Here is a 26,387-nt window from a genome sequence, read left to right on the forward strand (position 1 = left end):
CACCAGTGACTTTATCCATCAGTCACAACCAACATCTCTCAGCCATCAGTATTTCAGTCCTACCAGCCCTCCCACCAGTGACTATCACCATCAGTCACAAAAAACATCTCACAGCCATCATTACATCAGCCATGCCATCCTACACATCAGTGACTATGACCATCAGTCACAACCAACATATCTCAGCCATCAGTACTTCAGCCAAGCCAGCCCACCCACCAGTGACATTAACCATCAGTCACAGCCAACATCTTTTAGCCACCAATACTTTAGTCATGCCTGCCCTCCCCCCAGTGACTTGAACCAACAGTCAGAGCCGACATCTGTCAGCCAGCAGTATGTCAGCCCTGCCAGCCCTACCATCGCTGACTGTAACCATTAGTCACAACCAACATCTTTTAGCCATCACTACCCCAGCCAAGCCAGCCCTTCCAGCAGTGACTATAACCATCAGTCACAAAAAACATCTCTCAGCCATCAGTATTTCAGGCCTGCCAGCCCTCCCACCAGTGACTATAACCATCAGTCACAACCAACATCTTTTAGCCACCAATACTTCAGTCATGCCTGCCCTCCCTCCCGTGACTTGAACCAACAGTCAGAGCCGACATCTGTCAGCCAGCAGTATGTCAGCCCTGCCAGCCCTACCATCGCTGACTGTAACCATTAGTCACAACCAACATCTCTCAGCCATCAGTATTTCAGTCCTACCAGCCCTCCCACCAGTGACTATCACCATCAGTCACAAAAAACATCTCACAGCCATCATTACATCAGCCATGCCATCCTACACATCAGTGACTATGACCATCAGTCACAACCAACATATCTCAGCCCTGCCAGCCCTTTCACCAGTGACATTAACCACCACACACAGCCAACATATTTAGCCACCAGTACCTCAGCCAAGCCAGCCCTTCCACCAGTGACATTAACCATCAGTCACAGCCAACATCTTTTAGCCACCAATACTTTAGTCATGCCTGCCCTCCCCCCAGTGACTTGAACCAGCAGTCAGAGCCGACATCTGTCAGCCAGCAGTATGTCAGCCCTGCCAGCCCTACCATCGCTGACTGTAACCATTAGTCACAACCAACATCTCTCAGCCATCAGTACCTCAGCCCTGCCAGCCCTCGCACCAGTGACTTTAACCATCAGTCACAAAAAACATCTCTCAGCCATCAGTATTTCAGGCCTGCCAGCCCTTCCACCAGTGACATTATCCATCAGTCACAAGCAACATCTTTTAGCCACCAATACCTCAGCCAAGACAGCCCATCCACCAGTGACTATAACCATCAGTCACAACAAACATCTCACAGCCATCAGTACTTCTGTCCTACCAGCCCTCCCACCAGTGACTATAACCATCAGTCACAAAAAACATCTCACAGCCATCATTACATCAGCCATGCCATCCTACACATCAGTGACTATGACCATCAGTCACAACCAACATCTTTCAGCCCTGCCAGCCCTTTCACCAGTGACATTAACCACCACACACAGCCAACATATTTAGCCACCAGTACCTCAGCCAAGCCAGCCCTTCCACCAGTGACATTAACCATCAGTCACAGCCAACATCTTTTAGCCACCAATACTTTAGACATGCCTGCCCTCCCCCCAGTGACTTGAACCAACAGTCAGAGCCGACATCTGTCAGCCAGCAGTATGTCAGCCCTGCCAGCCCTACCATCGCTGACTGTATCCATTAGTCACAACCAACATCTTTTAGCACCAATACTTCAGCCAAGCCAGCCCACCCACCAGTGACTTTATCCATCAGTCACAAGCAACATCTCTCAGCCATCAGTACTTCAGACCTGCCACCCTCCCACCAGTGACTATCACCATCAGTCACAAAAAACATCTCACAGCCATCAGTACATCAGCCATGCCATCCTACACATCAGTGACTATGACCATCAGTCACAACCAACATCTTTTAGCCACCAATACTTTAGCCAACCCAGCCCTCCCACCAGTGACATTATCCATCAGTCACAGCCAACATCTTTTAGCCAGCAATACCTCAGCCAAGCCAGCCCTTCCACCAGTGACTATAACCATCAGTCACAACCAACATGTCTCATCCACCAGTACCTCAGCCCTGCCAGCCCTTTCACCAGTGACATTAACCATCACACACAGCCAACATCTTTTAGCCACCAATACTTCAGTCATGCCTGCCCTCCCTCCCGTGACTTGAACCAACAGTCAGAGCCGACATCTGTCAGCCAGCAGTATGTCAGCCCTGCCAGCCCTACCATCGCTGACTATAACCATCAGTCACAACAAACATCTCTCAGCCATCAGTACCTCAGCCCTGCCAGCCCTTCCACCAGTGACTTTACCATCAGTCACAAAAAACATCTCTCAGCCATCAGTATTTCAGCCCTGCCAGCCCTACCATCGCTGACTATAACCATCAGTCACAGCCAACATCTTTTAGCCACCAGTACCTCAGCAAAGCCAGCCCTTTCACTAGTGACTTTATCCATCAGTCTCAAAAAACATCTCTCAGCCATCAGTACTTCAGCCCTGCCAGCCCTTTCAGCAGTGACATTAACTATCAGTCACAACCAACATCTCTCAGCCATCATGACATCAGCCAAGCTATCATTTAGCTATCAGTACTTCAGTCAGGACAGTTCTCCCATCATTGACTTTAACCATCAGTCAAAACGAACACCTTATAGCCATCAGTACTTCAGCCATGCCATCCTACCCAAGGGTGACTACAACATCAGTCACAACCAACATCTTTCAGCCAGCAGTTTGTCAACCCTGCCAGCCCTCCTATCAGTGACTATAACCATCAGTCACACCCCATACTTTTTAGCCTTTAGTACCTCAGCCATGCCAGCCATCCAATCAGTGACTATAACTGTTAGTCACAACCAGCATCTTTTAGCCACCAGTACTTTATCCATGCGAGCCCTCCCATCAGTGGCTATAACCATCAGTCACTACCAACGTCATTTAACCATCAGTACATCAACTCTGCCAGCTCTCCCATCAGTGACCGTAATCATCAGTCCAAACTAACACCTTTTAGCCATCAGTACGGAGCCATACCAGCCCTTTCATCAGTGACTATAACCATCAGTCACAACCAACAACTTTCAGCCATCAGTATGTCAGCCCTGCCTGCTCTCACATCAGTGACTCTAACCATCAGTCAAAACCAACACCTTGTAGCCAGCAATACTTTAGCCATCTCATTGCTCCTGTCAGTGACATTATCCATCTGTTAAAGGCAGCACCTTTTAAACAGTTGAAGTTTTGCCATCCATACACTCCCATCAGTGACTTGAAGTATTAATAAAAACCATGACCGTTCAGCCATTAATACGTTAGCCATTCCAAAACTCCAATCAGTGACTTTAACCATGAATCAAATCTAACACCTTCTAGCCATCAATATTTTAGCCATGCTAGGGCTCCCGCTAGTGACTTCAAACATAATTAAAACCCAGTGCTCCCATCAGTGACTTTAAGTATCCATCAAAACCAACTCCTTTTAGCCTACAATACTTTAGCCATACCAATGCTCCCATCAGTGACTATAACTGTCAGTCCAAATTAACACCTTTTAGCCCACAAAAGTTTAGCAATCCCAGCACTCCCATCAGAGACTCAAAGCCACTTAAAGCCAACACTTTCCAGCCATCAGTACTTTAACCATCCCAGTTCTCCCATCAGTGACCATAACTATCAGTCAAAACCAATGCCTTTTTGCCCTCAATAGTTTAGCTGTCCCAGTGCTCCCATCAGTGAATTTATCCATCAGTTAGAACCAACACCTTTTAGCCATCAATACTTTAGCTATCCCTGCACTCACATCAATGACGTTAGCTATCAATCAAAACCAACACGTTTTAACCATCAACACGTTAGCCATCCCAGCATTCCTCACAGCGAGTTTCGGTATCATTCACAACCAACACCTTTTCACCATCAACACTTTTGCCATCCCAATGCTCCCATCAGTGACATTCACTATCAGTCAAGAGCAACACGTTTTAGCCATCTACACAAACAACTCAACATTATCAAAATACATTAAGCATCAAAACTTCGAATTTATCTCACTGGCAACATTACCACTGAACCAAGCCTAATCATACGTGGTGCTTCAGATTTCTGTGAAGAATTTTACCATGAAAGAACTTTGTTTTTAGTTTTTAAACTTGAGACTTTCTTTTTTAAAACGTACTTCTAATCCAAAAGAGTGGAAACTTTCTACAACTGCTGAACATTGTGAATTTCCATGTGAATATCTCACTAAAACTAATGCCCTGGAATTGAACATCTCAAATGCTGCTTAATTACATACTCAGGTTGATTGTGTGTTATTCATGTAATGTTACTCCAAGTTCGACATCTGGTTCAAGAGCGACCAGGAAAACCACAGGATTATAAAATCTGCAACTGACAGTCTGTATATTTTATTTGAAGACTTATTTAAGATTTCACAAGCTCTCCAACAACTACGGAGTTCTGCAAGATCTTCATCCTTTTTCTGTGACGTCTGACACTAGAAACTAATTCACATCTTATTTACGCTCAAGATCGAAGAATATGTTCTGGTTTTCAGCAAGTGGAACATAATGATCAGAATATGCAGTTCTGAATGTATCTCTCAGACTATTTGTATACTCCCATATGTTTTTATTACATTTGTTTTTATAGCGTCACTTGTCTCAAGTCTCAGTTGTTTGTTTCGTCTCAAAAGTTTCTAGTTACAGACAAATTCATACTGTGATTTTATTTTTTATTATTAAATGCTATCAAACTGTGATGCACTTATTATTCACTGGTCCTGCATCAGGAGATGAGTGGGGAACCTGTATTAAATACAGTTCATCTGAATAATCTGTCTGGTTTATACAAGCTGTGTTGTTCAGAGATGTCTGAAGTATGATCTTTGTTTTTTTAAAGATAAAAAGCACTTGCCCCACTGTAAATATTTAGCATGTAAAATTTATATAGTATATAAATACAGCAAAGTTAAAGTGAATTTTTACTTGAGTTATTTAACTTGCAATATGTCATGTGAATTGACAGCTTACCGAGTGTGTTTGATAATCAAGAAATCAGATCTTCCTTTTGGTGGTAGTGAGAAGATGCTGTTGTTGTACTCACAGAAGATGAGTAATGGGGACTTCAGCTGCCTAGACAAGGATGCAGAAGTCTTTCTTCTTTGAAGTTAGAAGCTTCCAAAGACAGGCAACAGGTCGAAAGCTCACCAGTAGTTTCTGCTCTGTGCAGCACTAAGGGAGGAGCAAGGTTACGTTTTACTAAATACTTTAAGTAAGATTTTGGTACATGGAGAACACCATAAAGCCAAACCATAAGTGTACCCTGCATAATGTTCCTATGGCAACAGTTATGTGAAGTTACATAAAGTAACGTGACAAAGAAAACACGCACCTGTCCTGTATCTGCCTTTTTCTTTCCTCTTTTGTCCTCTGGCTCTGAGGTTTGGTGTCTTGTCTCTGTCCAATGAACAGCTCTGGGCTGGATGTCTGACAGGAGCGTGGCAGCAGCCTGCTGTGCTCCGGCACTGCTGGGGCTGCAGGAGCTCCAGGAGCCGCACGGTGCGGTGGAGGCAGCGACCCCAACAGCTCGGAGCTCCGTGCTGAGCCGCCGCGGTGCCACTGCTGCCAGCAGGGCTCAGTGCCTGCCCAGCAGAGAGGGGTGTGCTGCACACGTGGGCTGAGATCCACTGAAGGATGAGCAAAGCCTTCCCTTCCCTTGGAGTGGATCTCAAGGGGACGGAATTCTGCAGCTCCTCACGAATCAACGCGTGTCGCGTACTTTATGGACTCCGTTCTGCTGCGGAAGGTTTTTCCTCTCCTTAGCCTGATCAATTAACTTGTCCCTAAAAGAATGGCACTTAAAAGAGCAGTTATAATCCATCTGTAAAATTAAATCTTAATCTCGATGGGAGGGGGAGGGAGAGGAATTTAAAAAAAAAAAGAAAAAAAAACACTTGAGTTTTTAATGAGATACATTAACTTGTATGTATTCCTGGTAAGTGGGGGGCTGCGCAATAGCAAACAGTGCCCTGGTTTGCTTTTGAGAAAGCCCAGGCTTAAGCAAGATGGTTTGATACATGAAAACATGGATACTGCAGTGGATTAACAGAGAATGTTACATTTTTAACAATGACTGACAGCACATTTGTCACACAAATCACTGGCACACACCACCTACATCTTGCATTTAACTAGAAACATTTGCCAATAAGGAAAGAAACTGACAAGTCTTAATCTGTAGCATTTGCTCTAAAACAGCCCTCACCTTTCCAGGAAGCTGGAATTAGTACACGAATATATAATAAACTTCAAACTATGCACTGCTATAATGAAGTGTTATAAAAGCTGATCTGTTTATACAGTTCAGTTCTGTACCCACTTAAAATGGTCCCAAGTGGTTTTCTGGACATAGCACTCATTTTGCCAGAGCTGGGTGCTGCTCCCACTGCACGGAGGCCTCACACAGCGGTTCAGCACACGGCAGCACTGGGGCAGTGGGCAGTGCTGGGGCTGCAGGCACAGCACCGGGGGGCACCAGGCGCTGCCATGTCCATCACCTGGGCTGGCCACGCTTTTACCCATCTTTCATCCAACAGCTAGCAAAGGGCACACAATTTCAGAGCAAGAGGCCAGCGCAGGATTTGTACCTGCTATTTGCAGGTGAGATAATGAACCGATGTCACAGTCTCACTCTTTCCATCAATTTCTCCATTCATCCTGAAGGAGGGGTCCCAGGTAGCTGCAGTACAGGCGGGGTGCCCTACCTCCTGCCCCTGTTCCACCCACAGAGCTCAGTAAGGCCAACTGCTGCACTGCACCGGAAATCGAGACAAAGCTGCTTCAGCCATTACTGCAGGCCTCCAGGTCATAAAATAATTTACAGCATCTCCAGGCTTTTGCAAGTGAGAGCATTTCATTGCAGAAATATTCCGCATTGAGAGAGATCAATCTTAGCAGAGGAAAGGAGTTCTGCCTAACTCCCACAAGCTCCTTCTGCAACTGTAGAAGGATGGCATGCAACCCCACAACCAGCAAAATCACTGCCTCAGCCCAGGAGTTTGCAAAACCACTTCAGTTCACACCCTCTCACAGGTCCCCTGGTAGAATAGCAGCCCTACAGCCAGAGGGGCTCTGCCAGGGGCAGCTGCAGAGGGATATAACCAGTGGTGGTGTTGACTATGTTGAAAAATAGCGGTTTGTAGCTAAGAATTTGCTCTATCAAAAATTGTTATTGTGCTCTTTGGATCTGTTGTAGTTTCCATGGAAATAAATAGGAGGCATTACTTTCAGAGCGACTTACGTATGTGGCATGACAAATAGCAAATGCTTAGAGCAATCTCCACATAGCAAGAATAAAAGAACAAAGACAAGAACAGCCCAACAGTCAATCATAGAATGGCTTGGGTTGGAAGGGACCCCAGGGATCACCATGTTCCAATCCCCCTGCCACAGGCAGGCAGCCACCACTAGATCAAGCACTACACCAGGCTGCCCAGGGCCCCATCCAACCTGGCCTTCCTTGAACACCTCCAGGGACGGAGCATCCCCAGCCACTCTGGGCAGCCTGTTCCAGCACCTCACCTTCTGTGTAAAGAACTTCCCCAGTATCCAGTCTAAACCTTCCCTCCTTGAGCTTAAAACCATTCCCCCTTGGCCTATCGCTGTCTACCCATGTAAAACGTTGATTCCCCTCCTATTTACAATCCCCTTTTAAATACTGGAAGGCTGCAATGAGGTCACCCTGCAGCCTTCTCTTCTCCAGGCTGAACAAGCCCAGCTCCCTCAGCCTGTCATTGTAGCAGAGGTGCTCCAGTCCTCCCCTGGACCCTCTCCAACAGCCCCACATCATTCCTGTGCTGAGGGCCCCAGACCTGGACGCAGTGCTGCAGATGGGGCCTCATGAGGGCAGAGTAGAGGGGGACAATCACCTCCCTGTCCCTGCTGGCCACCCCTCTGCTGATGGAGCCCAGGGTACCATTTGCCTTCCGAGCCGCAAGTGCGCACTGCTGGCTCGTGTCCAGCTTCCTGTCCACCAGGACCCCCAGGTCCTTCTCCACAGGGCTATTCTCAAGATCCTACTCTGTATCTGGGGATTAATCCCCAGTGATTAATCAGAAGCACATATTAAAAACATTCTTTGGGGCTAATTTGGGGCTAAAGGAGTAGTATTTGCATTGGAAACAAGTGAGATATCTTGCAGGGAGCAGCCCATCCCTTCAACCAAAGTCCCAAATATGAGATGGCTGACATTTAGATAAGGAACACACACACAGACTAAAGTACAGTTCTGACAGCAGCCAGGCCCTTACAACACAGCAGAGACAGGCACTCCATGGTTCACTGAACTAATAGTGACTTTCCTCTGCTTGAGAGAGCTTTGCTGTCTGCCTCCTGCTCTTTGTGCTCATTGGTCCAGTTCTGGGATCTTGTCACTCCCCTTCCCTGGAATCCCTGACACGTAACAGGACCAGTGAGCACCTGAGCCACAGAGGCACCATCAGAACTCAATTACATAGGCATACCAAGGCCTTCTGAGATAATCTGCTTTGGTCAAGTTAAGATTTATTTTCTGCCACATCGAAACCCACTGAGTCCCTCTAATTTACCATCAGCTGTTGTTTACCTCAAACCAGATTCACAAGCAGAAATCACAGGTTACAATCCCAGCCCGGCACCACACTGCCCCACCAAACTGGTGCTGTCACATCTGCTTGCCTGAGCTTACTTTCTCCACCAGTTACCTTTTGCTCAGTTTAAAAGGTTTGCACATTTTAATTAAAGATAAAGCAAGTTCTTTAGTCACTGATCTATGCAAAGATGTATAAGAAGACACACACACACACACACACACAAAAAAAAACAGATGCCCCAAATGTCAAATCTGGGGCCAGATCCCATCTGAAATGGGATCCCAAAATCTTTCAGGTCTTGCGTTCAGCTGAGATTTCTCATGGTCAATCCAAAATAACAAGTGAAAAAGTCTTCTTCATCCCCACTGTCATTTTTCAGACACTACATATTGAAACCACTTCGGAGAATTTAGTGTAGCAATCTTGCAGCTTGAGGGAATTACCAGAACTGGGAGGAGAAGGGATTTCTGCCTCAGCTCAGCTGGGCTCCAGCCCAGCACCAGCAGTTTACAAGCAGTGCTTGTGCACCCAGCTCCCCTGCTGCAGCCCCACTCTCATTTTCAGAGCAGCAGCAGTGAGCCATTCCAGAAGCCAACATAAGCTCCCTCTCAAAGCACTCAGACGCTCTCTGGTAAGTTTTCCTACTTGGTGTATGTTAATCTCATGCGTGGCACCAATGTCCAAAGTCAGCAGAGTATATAAACAGGTGCTTAATCCTAAGCATGAGCACACCTCGAATAATTGAGTTCTTGCCCAAACCCAAATGATTTCTTAGAACAAGGCTATTTTATTTCATCCCGTTCACAAGCACCGGAAGTTCTTACAGAAACCTTTGTCTTTTTTAAAAACTAGATTTTCCATCAGAACTTTTGTTTGTTTGTTTTCTCATTTTAAAAATCCTACTTTCTCTTTAAGTTACTTTTTAAAATCTTTCATCCCCAACAACGCACGCAGGTCCCAGGCTGTTCAAACCTCCCTACAAGGAAACAGCTCCAGAAGAAGGAGCGACCAACAAAGTGTGAGAGCTACACTGGAACACAGCCTGAGCCCAAAGGCCCTGAAACAAAACGGGGGATAACCAGAAGGCAAAGGTATCAGACCTATCTCCACAAGACTGCAGAGCACTGGATTTTGGGGTGCCTCCCAGCTGCTGAGAACCTGAGAACTGCACCACGTGGCCTATATATACATCCTACCACGAGCAAGAGGAGGAAAACATTTTCCCAGAAGGCTGCATAGGCAATGCTAAGCAAACCAAACCAGTCTGGTGAGCTTCTTGAAAAGGTGCACTAGTGTTTTTGTAAGATCCATGTTTCAGAGCTTTCAAACAAATACCTAGCATTTGCTAGCATGTAAGTTAGCATTTCCATTGCTCTTTCTGAACTAACAACACCTTGATGGAAAAATAAAGCATTTACAATAGTAGGTGTGCATAGCAGAAGGGCTCTCCTTAACAATTAGAAATCAAGCTTTCTCAAAAGATCTAAGACTGGAGCACAAGTTCTCATTTACCAACACTGGACATTAATGTCTGAGTGGCACTAAGAGAAATGGCAGTGCACGCAGGGGGTCCTGGGGTCTTCAACTCAGCACTACAATGCTCCATCAGCTGCCCCAGGCCTGGTCTGTACCCCAGCTCTGTTCCCCAGCATGAAAAGGCTACAGCTGGGACCCCCGGCCCAGCCCTGCCCACAGCACTGTGCCACAGACACCCACCCCACTGATGCCCCCACTGATGTCATCCCCTCAGAGAAATTACCCATACATATACATACCCATACCTATACCACTTCAGCCCCAGGGCCATCACATCGTCTGGAAAAGCAAGAGATGGAAACTGCTTTGTCGGTGGTGTTTTCCAGTGCTTTTGTGAAGTCTCTGTTGCCACACTCAGATCCCTGGCTCACACCACGCGTTTACATCCTGCAGCACTGTCCATCTCACACCTTGCTAACAATACAAAGCCCTGGAGCTCAAAGGCTCTTCTTTTCTTCTTCAAAGATTTCTCTTTTCAAAATACAGGTACGAAGGAGCCTCACAAAGAAAGCCAACCCTCTACAAAATGCCTTTCAGAATGCCTCCTGCCCATGCCAGGCTTATCCTGGACCTGGGCATGGCCCCTTTCAGTACCTCCAACCCACAGGCATCTGTTCACACCTACAGCAGATTTTTAGATTCTCACACCAAAAAAGCAGCAGCATTTCCTTTGAAACCAGCAGGTTTCGCTATGTATGGTCTGATGACTTAGCCTGAGAAAACCAATCACTTGTGAAACAAGCACAGAAATAAATTCTGCAACATCTGGCACATCGTACAGGAGGATCCTCAGCCCACAGAGCCACATCTTTAAGTCCTCCTGAAGGTAATCATGTGTATCGCACTGCAGGATTTCATAAAAGAGCTGGGACACAGTGGTGAATTTGCTATGAAATACAACCCCTGTAGCTGACACCACAGAACTTGCACTTAAATTTATTCCTAGGAGAACAGCAAGTGTTCCATTATCTATTCTTCATAGCTGAGCAACAGAAGACAATTAACTTGTCTGAGCACACACATCAACTTCTTTTTTGCAAAAAACAAAAAACAAAACAAAAACACACCCTTGTGGTGAAGTGACCAGAAATGCTTTTAAAAACAGTGCAATAAATAGCAGCTCTTTGAAACTTGCTAATAACACCTTTTTGAAAGGCTCTCAACTGGTAATGGCTTTAGCAGTTTTGGGTGGTTTTTGTGCTTTTTTTTATCCCCTTTGCAGGGTAATGCATTTCCTTTGGCTCACACATCATTATAAATAACTAAATTTGAATGCTCAGAATCTGTTGATTAAAACCAGAAGTGCAATGATAATAACATCATCCAAGTGGAACACAGAGCAGTGTCATCCTGGAAGGCTAAGGAAGGAAGGGCCAAGAAAGGCTTCATCCAGACTTGTCATTGAAGGCTGGAGGGTTTCGGGCAGCCTCTGCTCCTTCCTTACACATCTTTGGAAATGGTATGAATACATCAGGTCAGCATGCTGATGCCGGATCTAGCAGCAGAGGAAAAGCTGTTCGCAACTCAGATTGCTTATTTATTAAACTACACTTTTGTTTTTTATAAAAATGCATCAGAACAAAGATGTACATGTATCAACCTCACCTTCCTGCATTTTCTGCATCTCAGTGAGAAAATACATCAAGAGACAGAGCACTGCTCTTCTTGCTGTCATTAACAACTCACCCAGACAACAAATCACGGTGTCTGTTCCTCCTGGAGCCGGAGCTGGCACCTCTTCCAGAGCAGTCCCAAGGACCTCTATAATCTGTCTCCTTCCCTGCTCTTTCTCCAGGCTGCCTACCGCCCCCAAGCACACACCACTCCAAGAACTCACCTGGGCAGAAGACGCACTGCTGGCCTCGGCTCAGAATCATTTAGGTTGGAAAATACCTTCGAGATCAGCAAGATCTCCTGTCTGACACACAGCTGCCCACGCTCCCTGCCCTCCGTGCCTTGGCTGGAGAGGCCGCGTGGTGCCAGACAGCACACAGTGCTGCAGAGAGAGAGGTGACCACAGGACTGCGGCCCCTCAGCAGCACAGCCCCTGACTCCTGCTGTCACTGAGGCAGCAGGCACGTCCACAGCAGTACTACTGAGACATCACTGCGTTACCACTGCACTGGTCACTCCTTGTTTTCTTGCCTGTTCACACAGTGCAAGCACTTTATGCTTGCTGTAGGAAAGCACTATTCAAGGACAGTTCAGGAAGAGCTTCAGCAAGTGCATTTAATAAGACGAACACTCATTTCCATTCTGACGCTCTCACACCTGGCTCGGTGTGCGAGCAGTTTCGCTGCAGGCCAGAGATTGCAGCTTCTCAGAGCCTTGGCTCAAGGTAGACACTGAAAAACATAACCCACAGCTACATTTCTTGACACAATTTTGACATTCATATGTTTGGAAGCATCCAAAGTGTTATAATTTGCCACTAACAAGCACTAAAAAGAAAATACGTCCTTATTTTAAATGCAAACAGTTTTAAAAACTACCAGTGACTTCAACACAATCAAACAAAGCATTTTCATTTCTCTAAAATAAACTTAAAGCAAGTCACCTTGGTGCATTCCATGGATAAACCCATGCACAAAAACACAAACCCAGGCTTTGTGTCCAAGGAAATTTAAGTGCAGAGGAGGCAGCAGAAGTTTTTGCAGAATGCTTAATGACACGGAGCAGCTACCAGCACATGGCATGTCTCCTTCTCGGCCCATAAGAGCAATTTAAAGAGATGCAATTGCCCATGTGCTTAAAGAAATGCAATTGACTACGTGCACAAAGCCAAAAACAGCCTTTTTTTTTTTTTTTTTTTTTTTTTTTGTTCAGGGTTCTTCTAAATCATGGTGCCCCCACCTCAGATTTTCCCAGCACTTCGTTTGGGGCAGCTTCATTACTTCCTGTCTTACTCTGGTGGTAATCTGACCAGTACATTTTTTGTGAAATCCAGGGGAAAAGATGGCTTTACAGTAATGCACGATTTGCATATGTGAGAATCACTGACAGCATAATGGGAGAATTCAGAGAAGCTTCAAAGCAGCACCCAGAGCCTTAGAGAACACCCAGACCACCACTGGGCAGGCACAGCCGACAGGAAACGTGAGCAAGTCGTGCACACCCAGAACAGAAAGCTACAGAAGCAGCACCTCTTTCTCTCCATCAGCCCCTTGCCAGCTGTAGCTGCAGAGACGCGTGAACAGGCGCACATGGAAGCTCTTAAGCCATCTGCAAGCTGCAACCCAGAGATTCAGAAATGAAGCGTTGAAGGACTTCTGAAAAGTTACCATATACCAAACATTTGTAGAAGGCGCATCAGGAAAAAGCAATAAATTTTTAAATCCATATTTATTTGTAGTCTTTCCAGAGATGAACACAGTAGCATCACAGCCTTGTCCCAGCAGCTGCCTGCTGGCTCCACACAGCTGTCACCCAAATGAACTCAGAGGATATTCAGACCATGGCTACCATTTTTTTAAATTCTTCAACCTTCAAAGTGTCACTTTAATTTTTGTGTTCACCATCACATACAGCTTAGGTTTCTGAGAACAGAAGTTACCTTTTATTTGGAAAATTAGTCTAATAAATCAGCAGAAAAAAAAAAGAAAAAAAATGAAGAAATATCTATTAAAAATTTCTGAGTAGGCAACTTTACTGCAATAAAAGATACAAGTAGGCTGAAAATTAGCAAGGAAATTCAGGTACTACATTCAATCACCAGTGATGCACAATAACCTGAGTTGTCCATTTGGTAATGCAGCTTCCAAGAAGGAAGAAGCCTCTAAGTTTGGTTGTCTTTCACAGAAAGTTCTGAAGTTAATTTTAGTGCTCATAAAAAAGTAACCAACTGATAACAGTGGGGACCAAACTACTTCCTTCTTCAGAGGGGCACCTACGTGAGAGGCAAGAAACATGCCAGTTTGTGAACTTTGCTGTTGCACTAGCATCAACATCAAGCACGAGGCTATGCAGTCCTCTGCAGACATTCTCCTTGTGGTCTGTGCCAAGACTGTAAATCAAGCACACAGTGTGCAACACAACTGAGTTAAGATTAACTGCACCAACATCACCAACCTGTTTTGCATAAGGCAGAAAGGGGCAAACAATTAGCAGCCACCACCTGGTGCAGGACTGAGCAGTCCATCGAGCCCTAGAAAGACCTGAGTCAGAATCATTAATTCTTAGCAAATTCTTATTCAAACAATCTGGCAACAAACATTAATTTTTATTGGTTTCCAGTGACATGACAGAAAAAAAATTATGAAGCTTCAGTAAGGGCTTCGAGAGGTGCTGATCAACTCTTAGTGCTCACACACTGCCTACAGACGCTTGTAAGAACCAACGTGGGCATTGCAATTTGGACAGAAGTGTTCCACATCTTTCAGAGCGTCAATGCAAAAGGGAATTAAGCAACAGCCAGCTATGCACCTGCAAAGAAAAAACAACACCATGCTGCTTTACCACTTGTTACATACACAAGAAGACCAAACCACATCTCTGCCAAGGACAAAAAACACTTCCTGAAAATTTCCTACCAAAGCTATCCGCAAAACTGGTGCCACAGAGCTTTAGGATGAGCACACGCCTACAGAGCTGAGGTGTTATCAACCTGCTTTAAGGCCCTGCAGGACTTGCAGCCAACGCCATCTCTTCAAACCAAGGGGTCAGAGTGAGAAAGCAACAAAGCTGAGACTGCAAGGCCTTTGCTACTGCTTGAGGCTCTAAAAGGTCACATAGAGGAAAAAAAGTGAAGAGCAAATGAATGGACCTACCCCAGCAGGCAGAGGCCACCACATGACAGCCAGGTCAGCGCTCCTGGCTCGTAGCAGAGACGCGTCACGATCATCTGGCTACAGGAAGGGCAACTCATCTGAACTGGGCGGTCGTAGAACACCACCACCGGCTGGTGCACATACACCGTCTGAACTGTAACTGAGCAAAGAAACATTGTTTATTCAGTGGGTACATGAGGAAGAAAAGATAACCAGCTTCCTCTGAACTACAACCAGCTGCAGTGCTGAAATACTTGAGTCTCAGAGCACTGAAATACAGTGACAAAGAAATCACCATGGTGTTCCCTAATGCAGAACACGTTGTCTAAGAATAGGTCTGTATTAAAAACTGCAGAAAGGCAAATTACGTAATTTATACCGCTGTGCTCTGTGTGTATTGTGAGAGCTGGCTGATCTTGTGTCCTGGTTAGGTAGGAAACACCTGTCAGCCACAATCCTTCAGTTTCTGCACAGCACCTCTGACAACAACCTGACTCATCTTTAATGTGGCGCAGTCAAGCTTCAGGCTTACCAGGGCTGCTTGTTGGCATGGGCTGTGCTGTGTTCTGGGGAGGGTTCATTCCCTTCCCACCTGGTCTGAGGCCAGGTTCTGGGACAGGGTAGGGATGAGGATAGTTCACATTGATTCCTACTGTCTCCTCATATGAAGGAGGTGCAGACGGGGCAGGAAAGCCACTAGGAGCAGACATTGTATCTAGAACATAACAGAAAAGAACGTCATAACAGAAGAATTTATTTAGAGAAAGCAGCAACCTGTTTCAGACAAACAGCAGGAAGTAACTAGATCAAAATGCACGTTTCACAGCACAAACTGTATTTAATGCCATCAGAAAGACAAAACATGAAAGTTGAACTCAATATTATTGTTGTTTTTTCCTTCTCTTTATCTTTTCACAGTTTTTATACATCTTTCCACCACCAGCCCCCCCTTACAAAAAATGCCACAGCCAGGGCTTCATGTATCCTTATTACTATGCTAAGCTATCTGGCAGTTTCTCCCAGTTCTCCAGAACTGTACTTCAGATGTCCTCAGTCTCCTCCAAAAGCAAGAAATGTGACGGACTGCACAGTGTTTGCTGACTAACATGAGCCTCGTTTGTGGTGAAGTGCAAATAATTAAAATAGAACATTGATCTTTGCTGCAATTTGAAATAAACAAGTACTTATACTGAAGGGGAAAGAAACCCCAAACAGCTAAGTACGTCCAACTCAATTCAGATCTTTTACAACTCAGTTAAGTAGAAAGTGTATCATTTTTGCTGCTTACCCAGGTTTCGATCAATGCTGAACACAACTTTACCAATTATTACTTTATTACAGAATGTAGGCATGCTAACCATTGCCTTTTCCCAGTAAGTGTTAACCTAAAGATTAGAAAACAGACGTCAGAGGGACATTCCAGGAAGTATGTTCAGCATTTTATTTGAGGCAAGACTCACAGCCTGAGTCATCAATGTGTTACATCCCCTGTGCAACCTCAAAAAGGCACTGATAGACTTTTCACCATTTCTGCATTCTGCTCACTGCAAATAAGTACAGAGCAGCTTCTACCCTTAATTGTGACACATTTCAGATACTCTTATCTAAAATGCCACTGATACACAGCTGCCTGGAAAGATCAACTAATGTATAACACCTGAGTGCAAGGGAGAGAAAAAGTTAAAATCACAAACCAGCATTGGATCAAACCAAGATCGAGTCTAATGGACCCAACATGGGACTGAGATGGATTTCTAACAAGGTCACAAACTGTACCCCACTGCTTATGCAAGGACATATGTCACATGATGAATAGCTGAGGACAGATAGTTGAAATGGCTTAAAGCTGGCTTAAATCAGGGGAACTCAGCCAAGCAGGAACCGGACTCAGCCATCTCTGTTGGTTCCTTCCAACTCAGGGTATTTTGTGATTGCATGAAATGGCACTAATTCACTAATTAAAAGATAATCTGAACTTACATGACTGAAATAAACAGGCACAAAAGAGCTGATGGCAGAGGCAGAAACAGCCAAGTTCTGTCTTCTTAAAGCCCACTCTCAATTGCTGCTTCCAAATGCTTCAAAAGGAAAGACTGGTGGCAAGTACTGGACTGTAAGAAAAAACAAGGATAAGACATAGCAAGGAAATAAATGATCCCAAAAGTTAGCCTACTGGTTTGCATACATGCAACCCACAGATAAAACACGATACGCAAACAGTGAATGAGCAGCGCACAAACTAAATGCAGGACCAGGGCTTTCACATGGGTACACAAGAATTTCCACATACATCTGGGAGTTTCAGATCCAAATCCTGCCAGCACAGAGAAGAACTGAGCAGTTCTTCTTCTGCTCCCTGACTCTCACAACCCTTCCCCTTCAAGCCTTCAGAAACGCATGCAGCAGGACAAAGACCAGAGGTTTCAGTTACCCACCCCACTTCATTTTTCTACTTCTCATAAAACCTCCTGTATTCCAAGCACACAACAGGGCGGCCATCGGCCCACTGTGCCCAGCTGCACTAACATTGGGCAGGTGAGTCACCAGACTCCAGAGAAGGATTAACAAACAGCAGAAGCACCAGCTCCCTCCCCCAGATTTTTCTTTTTGCTCCTGATTCTTCCTTGAGAGAACGGACACCTAAATCTGCTCACACTTTCCCAATTCAAACCACCTGCATTACAAGCACACGCTGAGGCAGAACAGCACCTGCAGGACACAAAGCACTCTTCTCTGTTCATCCCTCACTTCAGAGCTCTGCTGCTCCACAAACAAAGCAGAACAACGTCGGCATAAAGAGAGGAAAACATCTGGTAAGGATACAGCATTCACAAACTGCTGCTGGAGCTAAACTGGCTCGCTAGATGAGGTACTTATGCTTGCTGGAGACCAGGAAGCAACAGAGCAACGAATTCTATCAACAGAAGGATATTCTCCCATCCGTTGGAGAGTGCAGTACAGCATTTTGACACTTCTATAATGGCACTAAAGCCACATTTCATTTCAGGGAATGAAAAGCTTCTAGAACTGTTGTATATTTAGCAAAGCTCAGAGATACGCAGCAGTTTGTGCATAATTTTGCACTTTGTTAATTCAGACACTTTCCTTCCCCAGGTTAATCCTGAACAAAAAGCCCAAGCAGCAGTGTGAAAACAGTGCCCCACACTGATGGCCGTGGCTCTCATCTCCCTCTCCTCCTTTTTTGTTTTTTAAGGAAAGAAGTTTTAATTCTGGAGCACAGGCAACTACCGACTATTATAACAAAGGGTACAAAAATAGAACCGAGTATCAGTACCTCTAACATTTATCAAAGCGGCGGTTCGTTAATAAAACAAGCGAACACACACAAGAACGAAAGAGCTGCAGGATTACAAGAGCGGCTCTTCCCGCAGTAACTGCAGCCCAGCCCCACGCAGCGCTTTGCTGCCGTCCGTCCCCTCAGAGCAGCTCAAAGAAAGGTTTCAGCTCTCAGTGCCGCCCCAGAGCACAGCGCGTCCTGCACTGCCGGCTCTCCCCGAAAGAAGCCTGCAATCAGGAGAAAGAGGAGGTAACGACCCGCCTCGTGATCCAGGCTACAAAACCTCTCGTATTGCTTTGGCACTCAGCGTCTGCGGGACTTTTCACTTGAGGAACGTTATTCGGTGAGGCCGTTAAGTTGGTGATGAGATTTTCCCCCACTTCGTGCAGCCTCCGGGCAGCAGCGCCTCTTGGTTTTCTTCCTCAAAGAACAGGTTTCCAAACCCAGACCGGCCACGTCAGTGCACCTCGTCTTTCCCTTATCTCAAGCTGAAACTTTCCTGTTTCTCTATCTCAAGCTTTCTGTTTCTCCTCTCCCCTCGCAAGAGCCCGGCAATGAGAGCAGCAGCTGAGCCCGGCAGCCCGCAGCGCGACCGCGTTCGGGTGCGCCGGGGGTAGACGGCAGGCATTAAACGTAAGGCGGCGGCAGCTCGGACATCGCCACGGTACCCGGGCTCCGGAGCGCAGCTCCCACCTCCCCCACCTGCGAGCTAAAAGCGGTGCGCATTTCTCAGACGAGCTCTTCGGAACGAAACGCCGAGCAGCCCGTTCTCGGCAGAGGCGCGGCAGGTGAGCGCGGCGTTGGCTCCCCGCGGCCGGACATCTCCGCGCTGCAGCCCGGCCCCCGCCTCACGCGCTCCCCCCGCAGGCGCTCGGCCTCGGCCCCCGCCGCCCCGGGGTCACCGCCGACGGCCCCGGTTGTGCGGAACGACCGACGGGAGCCGAGAAGCCGGACGGGGCGGCTCCGCTGGGGGCTCCGCGCAGCGCTCCGGCCCGGGCCCGTCGTCTTAACTCTCCGAAAAAGGGACGAAGCCGACCCGACCCGGAGCAGCGAGGCTCCGGGCAGCGTCCTCAGCCCTTACCGCCCCACAGCGGATCCGCGTCAGCCCCGCTCTCCCGAACCGCCGTCCCGTCGCGCTCGTCCCGTCCCTTTCCCCTCCCCGTTTGCTCAGACGAATCACAGCCGCTGGGACATCCCCGGCCCGGCAGTCGCTGCGGACGGAGCGTTGCTGACGGTGCTCGGGGCGCAGCACCGCGTGCCGCCCGCTGCCGCGGAGCCGAGCCGAGCACAGCGGCGCGCGGCTCCTGCAGCGTTCTGCCTCGGGGGCACCCGAACTGAAACAGCGATCGTCCGCTTCCCTGCCAGCAGCGGAGGCAGAGCGCACGTTTCCGAGAGGAGAAGGGCCTCCCCTTAACTCCAAGATATGCCTGTGTTACCAGGTTCGGTTACTCCAGCCAACACTGCACGCAACAAAACAAAGAATACTATCAAAGCAGCCTCCCAACAGACACAGTGATTTTAACTAGGGTTCTTACAGGCAATTTATTGGATTCAGCCTCTGGAAACTTGCAGCACAGCACATCGGTCCTTTCTCCATCCGACCGAATGGCTCACAGATACGTACTGAAATAAGGCAGAAAACGATCACCGGGCAGATCGCAGTGTGGGATTTAACGAGCACTGCTTCCCGGCTGCAGCTGAAGTGAACCAGGTGGCCAAATTTACCAGCTGAGCATTGAGAGCTTTAATCTGCTTTGGACTGGAAGGAGTCACCAACCCCAGAGGGCTCAGCAGGGACTTTGTTCAGCTTTTTAGCTGAAAGTATCTAAAATCCATTGAAGTCCTATTTTTGAGCGTAAATCCTCTCTCGGCCCACACCCCAGGAAGCACACACAAAGCTTCAATTCAAGTCGTCCCAGAGCCAGCACTCAGATTACACAGGACAAAAGGTGCTCTCAATCCAAGTGACAAGAGTCAGAGCAATCTACAGAATTGCCTACAGGTATGTGTACACAGGTTGGCATCAGATGCCGAAGTGTGAGGGCACTGTGAATATCCTGGGAGAGAAGAGTAGGGGAAGGGGAAGGAAGTGTGTGAAGGGTTTAGTTCTGCTTTGATTCAGCAACATTCAGTCTTACTTCTTAGTATTTGAACTCAAAAGTAAATGTGACTTAGAGATGAATGACTTCCCACCATTGTTAAGAAATCACATGGTGATATTTATCATATGATCACATCATGATATGTGTGATCCCCAGATGTGTTAAAACTGGAATAACTGTGCTCTTTGTAACTAAATTTCCTTTGCCAGGTGGGTGTGAGCAGCTGAGAAGCCGTAGCAGAGAGAAGCCAGGACTGAATGCATCTCCTGGGGTGAAGGAAGGCACAAGCTGCACCCGAACACCTTCTTACTCTGTGTCACATATGTTGCTTACATCTCCTCACAGCCTGTCTCCCACTAAAACTTTTACCCTTCTGTGGGGACCCCAGAATCATTACTCTGTTTTGTCCCACTGCTGTCCTCACCAACTGTTCGCATACAACTATTGGTTGCAGCCACAGAATATCCTGAGTTGGAAGGGACCCTCAAAGATCAGAGTCCAACTCCCAGCTCCATGCAGGAGGAAACAGGCCAGAAATGAAGGAAAATCTTGCTGAGCTCCCTTGCTTTGTGAGCTGAGCTCTAAGGTGATAAATACACCTTGTTAAAGAGAGAGAGGAAAGGCCACACAGCAATTTCAGAAAATGGAAGTAGGTTCAAAAGCAGTATCCCATGGGAGCTCCCCTCAGTCTCCTCTCTGGCAGAGGGAGGTGCCCAGCAGCCCCACGCTCTGTATTTGGCTGTTGATGCTTTTCTCCACCCCACTGCGTCATACAGCAGCATCACGAGTCTCTAATGTACACATAGTACTGTATGTGCTTTGTCGTCACGTTAATTGCAGGTATTTTATGACGGGACACCAGCAGATGTCAGTTTAATCTCAAAAATGAACGCATAGATGATAGATTTATCAGCCTTCGCTTCAGTGAGTTTCCACCAAAGTAACCACATGAAGCTGGGAATCAGAAGTCAGCGTATTTGATGTGCAGAATAAGTCTTAATGTCACCTTATTTTTTCCTGCCTGGAAATCAAAGGATTGCACACACAATTTTTTTTTTTTTTTTTTTTTTGTGGTCATTTTGCATATACTAATTTGTCAGTGCAATGCAATATGAACATTTAATACAAGAAGAATACAGCCAGTCATTTTGCAATTGCAATTGTCAGTCAATATCTTGTCCCACACAACAGCTAACATTTAAGCCACTCATAGGTTTGCTTTTCAAAATACAAGTATTTTAAGATAGAAACAGGTAAGCTTGATAAGACTGGAAAAAGAAAACAAAGCAACAGTGCCATCTAGAAGTCAGAGCTGAAGACAGGGAACACGTTGGAAGATTTAAGTTCAAAGTAATGAACCAAACCAACCCAAACCTCCAAAATAATCCTTCGTCCATCATTCACTGCTCCAAGCATGAACTTCCAGGGGGGATCAGTGCTGATAAGAGACAAAGGACTTACACTCATAACATCAGATGGTGCTTAATCGAAATGCAGCTTCTGCCCAGGGGAATGTTGGCTGCTTCACAGTGCAGAGATTGAATTTTAATTAAACTGATAGAGATAAGCACTGGATTTTGCCAGTTGTAAATCTTTCCTATGAAAGTCATAGCTCATTTAGTTCCTCTGTGAGCTAAGTTCCTTTTAATATTATTTCATATGTAATGCCAATGTAAATAGTCTTCTGTCTTGCTAACCATTGACGTAACTGTTTAAGTAAACCTAAATTATCTCTTCCCATCTCATCCTTTTTCTTTCCAGGAAACTCAGAGCTGGGTTTTGAGGGCTGCCACGAAGCCGGGTACCTTCAGTGCTCACTGCTCTGCGGTGTCCATGAGGGCATTAACAACTTCAGATACCCCCAGATAAGTTCTATGCACGGCCCAGGGAGAAGAGAAGAAGAACGGAGAGCCACAAATACACCCTCAGCTTCAAAAACTCTTTCATGAGAAGAGATACTTCAATGACTGAGCCTTGCAATTCTACCAGCATGGGAACTGTAGGGAAACAAAGCCAGAAGCCCCCTCACGTGACAGATAAGAGAAGTGACGTCTTCAAGTCAGCTCTCAGACACGTTATCTTGCATAAATCTTATTTCTCAATTCCTATTTTCTTCCAGTGTCTTTTTCACTTCCTCTGGTGCTGGAAGCCAAGGGGGTGAAAAGGGAGAACTACCTAAAAAGTGTTCCCTCTCTGCCAAGCTTGCACCCTCCTCACTGTACGTGCTGGGTTAGCATGACTGCTAAGGGAAAAGATTTGTTCCCTTCTCTGCGAGTTGGTGATGTGCTGGGTGCCATACCTGGCAAGGGCTGGAACATTCGTGGGTTTGTTACAGGGAACAGAGAAGCAGCACGGCTAGCTGGGGACTGCAAGTGATCCTTTGGGACTGGAATGGGTAATTATAGCACTGCTAAATCCACCCAAAGCCAATATGAGGACTTTAATGTCCTGGCTTATGTTGATTAATTGCTTCCATCAATTCTAGATCATTAATTTAAAATCAATAATTTAAAGTTAATTATGAAGAACAAATAATTTTACATGTGATAATACTACAACTGGTAGCATGCAACTCATGTTCAAGCAAACAGATTTCTGCTTCCTCAAAAATAGGGGCACAAAGCAAACCCTAAAACTGCAGTCACAAAATCAGTGTCCCAGAAGAGGGGCTGTTTGCATTCAGCCGCTAACTCGCACTATCTCACACACTGCACTGCCAAGCAATTTCGTCGTGCACGCACACCTTAAGTGTTTGCCCCAAAGATTCACACGTACTCGCCCCGCCCATGCGATGGCGTACGTTGCACCCAAAGCGCCTCGCAGCCTCACGCGCACAGCTCAAACCCTTCACCGAAGTTCCTCCGCTGCGCCCTGCCATCAGCAGCCAAACGAGGTGAGCTCCACACTGAGCCCCCAAAGCCGACCTCAGCAAACGCCATGGAAAGCCAAGTTCGCAGCTGCAGGACAAGGCGAAGGGTAGGAAAAGAACACGGGTGTCCTTTTGTTGATTTGATGGGACTGTGGTTTGAGCAAACATTAAGGACAGCCCGGCATTTATTAGTGCGACTTGTGGCAAGAAAGGAAAAACATCAATTTAAAACTCACTTGTATGCAGAGATGGAAGTTACATCAGTTGTTCCTTAAAGACAGAACACCCCCAGCCATCTCTAAGCACCTCTGCAGCTTTATATCCCATAAATAGGATGTGATTTATGCAATTACATTTCACATACATACAAAAATTACTTTTTAAGACATGAAATGCCATTTATAAGCAGAAAAGATGTAATAGGACAGACAATATTTTAGTGGATAAGTACACCAATTGCCTTCCTATTTCCTTCCTGCATGCACTGCTCTTAAAGCAGATTCCTGCATCCTTTCCAGTTGCATGGCATTTCTTCTCCCCAGCTGCAAGAGCTCTCTGTAGTTACTCACACCTACTGGCCTTGCTGCACAACAGGATAATCTTCAGTATTATCTATGCTCCTTTCTTGTTATTATTGCTATTATTACACTTTTACAGACAGATTCTTTCCAGATGATACAAATTCCCCATGTGAGCTGAGGGATAGTTTTCTCACAGCTCTGTCAGGATGGAGAGAGAGTGATGGGGGTTCTGCCTTTTAGCTCCTTTATTGCCTAAATAGAAACGTACAACAGCTACCAGCAATTACAGCATGACACTAAAAATGAACTTAAGTCCTCTTGCTCCTTTCCTTCCCATACCTGAGACACTGCAGGCTGCCGCTCCTGGGGCAAAATCTCTTATCTGAGCACAACTCCCTCAACTGTATAAAAGGAAGAAGAGCTGAGGAACAACACCTCCCCAAGTCACAAATGAATGATGACTCCCATCCCTGTTTTCACACACAGAATTTAATGAGGTGGCAGCGCCTCCTGCAGCGCAGTGGAGAGAGCGGAGGCGGCCGTACCTGCGGCTGAACCCACCCAGGAAGCCCTGAAATGAGAGATGTGCAACAAGCTGCCATCCTCCTCCTTCCCTAACAGCTGTAAGCGCTGGTAGTGTAATTCCTGCTGGAAAATCTGCACCGTGCAGGTCAGCTGCTGATCAGATCTTCACTTCAATGGAATTGTTTCCATTTAATGTTAATTGTATTGGCAATTAGCTGCTGACAGTTTCTAATTTCTGTTTCCCCGTGTCCAGAATGCCCTTGGTAACTGCACACTCAGTTCTCAGTCTGACCCTGCTTTGTGCTCCCTCATTCACTGCACTGCTCAAATTGTTGTTTTTTAAACGCTGTGCGACGCTCAGCTGCAGCTCTGGGTCACAGGCTGCTGTGACATCAGGTGCCCTTCCAGCAGCCGTGCAAAACCAAGAGCCCCATTTACTTGCAGAGCACTTAGGGGAAGCAAATGTCAGAGCAGTTGCAGCAATCTGCACAGCACCGGAATCACTTGAGTGCCACCACAGGATTCCCAGGTAAGTGCTGCTGACTGAAGGCGGAGATCACGGTTGGGAAACAGGAGAAACAGCTTGGAGCTATTGCAAGATTGCAGAAGTTTTGATTGTACAGAAATCCATAAAAATAAACATTGTTTTGTGCAAAACATCACTAAACTGGGAATCATTTCTCAAAGTTCCATTTTGTGTCTGCAGTCCGGAGTTTTCTCTGTACACAACAGTTGTGTGATGGAGACCAAACACGTTTCTCTTCTGATAAAGGTGTGTTTGGTTCTGGAGAATTCCTTACACTGTCCTCAGAAATGTACAACAGGCAGAAATGATCCAGAGCCCCCCGAGCTTTGCTCACACGGCCAAACCTCTCCCTGTCCTCCTTACGAAGCCTTGGGACATTTATTGCACTTGCACAAAACCTGCACTGGGGCTTTGGCTGCTGAGTCAGCAGTGAAATAATCTTCCACTTCGTTTTTCCAATTCACTCTTCTGTGGGAGATCATCACAAACATGGAAGTGTACACAACCAACTCCCTGAAACCATCAGAACTGCTCAGGTTTTGACAGCTTTGTTAGTACAGCCTATTTACTTCTGTCTTGCACATGAATTTCTGAACAAATTATTTACTACTTAATTCCAAAAATCAGATTTTGGTCCAGGTCCACCAGTGACAGAAAGCTTCTCTTTGCATGGGGAGTAAGGACATTTGGGAAGGAAAGAAAAAGCAATTACCATTCAATTTAAATTATTGCAGTCAGTTTGCTCAGAAAATTGCTTTGCCCAATCTGGAACATTTCAAAGGACAAAAGGAGCAGAAGGATTTTATCTAAAGGCAAACAGTGAATAATTTTGGTTGCTGCCTTCCCATTTTTCTCCTCATGCCAGCAGATAAAAGGAACAAGTGATGGATGCTTTCCTCCCCAGCAGGAGACGGCTGGCACAGCACTGGTTGCATGCAGGTGCTGCATAACATGGTATCAGTGCTGATAAACTGAAGCTTTTGTGGAGGAGGGCAGAGGCTGAGGGAAGCAGCGAATGCTGTGCGGGCAGTCAGGCACTGGCAGCACTGTGTGAGCACCACATGAGTACGGGTGCGTGCGCTCTTCCTACAAAGAGACAAACTGACACCAAAGTGCACCAGCGTTTCTCAGTGCTGGGAGCAATGGGGGCTGAGCACGGCTTCCCCCGGACCACAGGCTGCCAGGTCTGGAAGCAGAGCTGCTCCTTGCTGCAAGCTGTGCGTGGAGCTGTGCCTCAGAACAGCCTCCGACCGACCTCACAGCCCTGCAGAGGTGCTCCAAACAAAGCTGTGCACATCCTGGGCACAACCCCGGCCCCGCTGGGCAGTGTGGGCACCAGGAGCACCGCCACAGCCCCACATCCCACCTGTGACCTCTCGGAGAGAACATGAGAGCAGGTCTGCGTGCACCACTTAAGAACAGAGATCTCACTTCAATTAAAGCTTTTACATTACATAAATACTTTTACATTTTGTGAGTGGAGAAGTGTATAAAACCTATAGACCTGAAAACCCACACCACAGTGCCTTACCTATAGAGATAATAGAGCCAACCTCATTTTTAATTT

General features: G+C 46.4%; 2 protein-coding genes and 1 long non-coding RNA gene across 4 annotated transcripts in view; 1 reads left to right on the forward strand and 2 right to left on the reverse strand.

Moving 5' to 3' along the window:
• The window catches only part of LOC149915790 (uncharacterized), a 33,389-nt gene extending 22,404 nt beyond the window's left edge, over nt 1–10,985 (reverse strand). Inside the window, exon 1 of the long non-coding RNA XR_016471598.1 lies at nt 5,079–10,985. This is a non-coding gene — a long non-coding RNA (uncharacterized LOC149915790). The remainder of the gene's footprint in view (nt 1–5,078) is intronic.
• Nucleotides 10,986–13,540: 2,555 nt separating this feature from the next.
• On the reverse strand, nt 13,541–19,498 carry LITAF (lipopolysaccharide induced TNF factor). 2 transcript variants are annotated; one of them, XM_031606559.2, is made up of 5 exons: nt 19,359–19,498; nt 16,960–17,090; nt 15,512–15,694; nt 14,980–15,139; nt 13,541–14,635 (listed from the first exon to the last, which is right to left on the reverse strand). In XM_031606559.2, the coding sequence occupies exons 3-5, from the start codon at nt 15,687–15,689 to the stop codon at nt 14,527–14,529; spliced, it is 447 nt and encodes a 148-aa protein (XP_031462419.1). In that variant the 5' UTR covers nt 15,690–15,694; nt 16,960–17,090; nt 19,359–19,498; the 3' UTR covers nt 13,541–14,526. The 2 variants fall into 2 exon arrangements, with proteins under 2 accessions (XP_031462419.1, XP_031462420.1); XM_031606560.2 differs by lacking the exon at nt 19,359–19,498 and adding an exon at nt 18,980–19,118.
• On the forward strand, nt 17,844–24,918 carry LOC149915791 (uncharacterized). The gene is made up of 3 exons (XM_090151790.1): nt 17,844–17,934; nt 18,916–20,279; nt 20,589–24,918. The coding sequence occupies exons 1-2, from the start codon at nt 17,844–17,846 to the stop codon at nt 19,689–19,691; spliced, it is 867 nt and encodes a 288-aa protein (XP_090007916.1). The 3' UTR covers nt 19,692–20,279; nt 20,589–24,918.
• Nucleotides 24,919–26,387: the final 1,469 nt, after the last annotated feature.

Source organism: Phasianus colchicus, chromosome 16 (assembly GCF_987193195.1).
Source record: "Phasianus colchicus chromosome 16, bPhaCol1.hap1.1, whole genome shotgun sequence".
NCBI classification, from domain to species: domain Eukaryota; kingdom Metazoa; phylum Chordata; class Aves; order Galliformes; family Phasianidae; genus Phasianus; species Phasianus colchicus.

Bases quoted from the DNA above. Each gene is read 5' to 3' on its own strand.
- LITAF (XM_031606559.2), bottom strand. From the start codon at position 15,689: ATGTCTGCTCCTAGTGGCTTTCCTGCCCCGTCTGCACCTCCTTCATAT. The intron at 15,140-15,511 runs GTAAGCCTGAAG...TTCTTTGCTCAG, and splicing joins CATGCCAACAAGCAGCCCTG to TTACAGTTCAGACGGTGTAT. The intron at 14,636-14,979 runs GTAGGTCCATTC...TTTTCTTTGCAG, and splicing joins GGTGGCCTCTGCCTGCTGGG to GTGCATAGCTGGCTGTTGCT.
- LOC149915791 (XM_090151790.1), top strand. From the start codon at position 17,844: ATGAGGTACTTATGCTTGCTGGAGACCAGGAAGCAACAGAGCAACGAA. The intron at 17,935-18,915 runs GTACAGCATTTT...ATTAAACGTAAG, and splicing joins CCCATCCGTTGGAGAGTGCA to GCGGCGGCAGCTCGGACATC.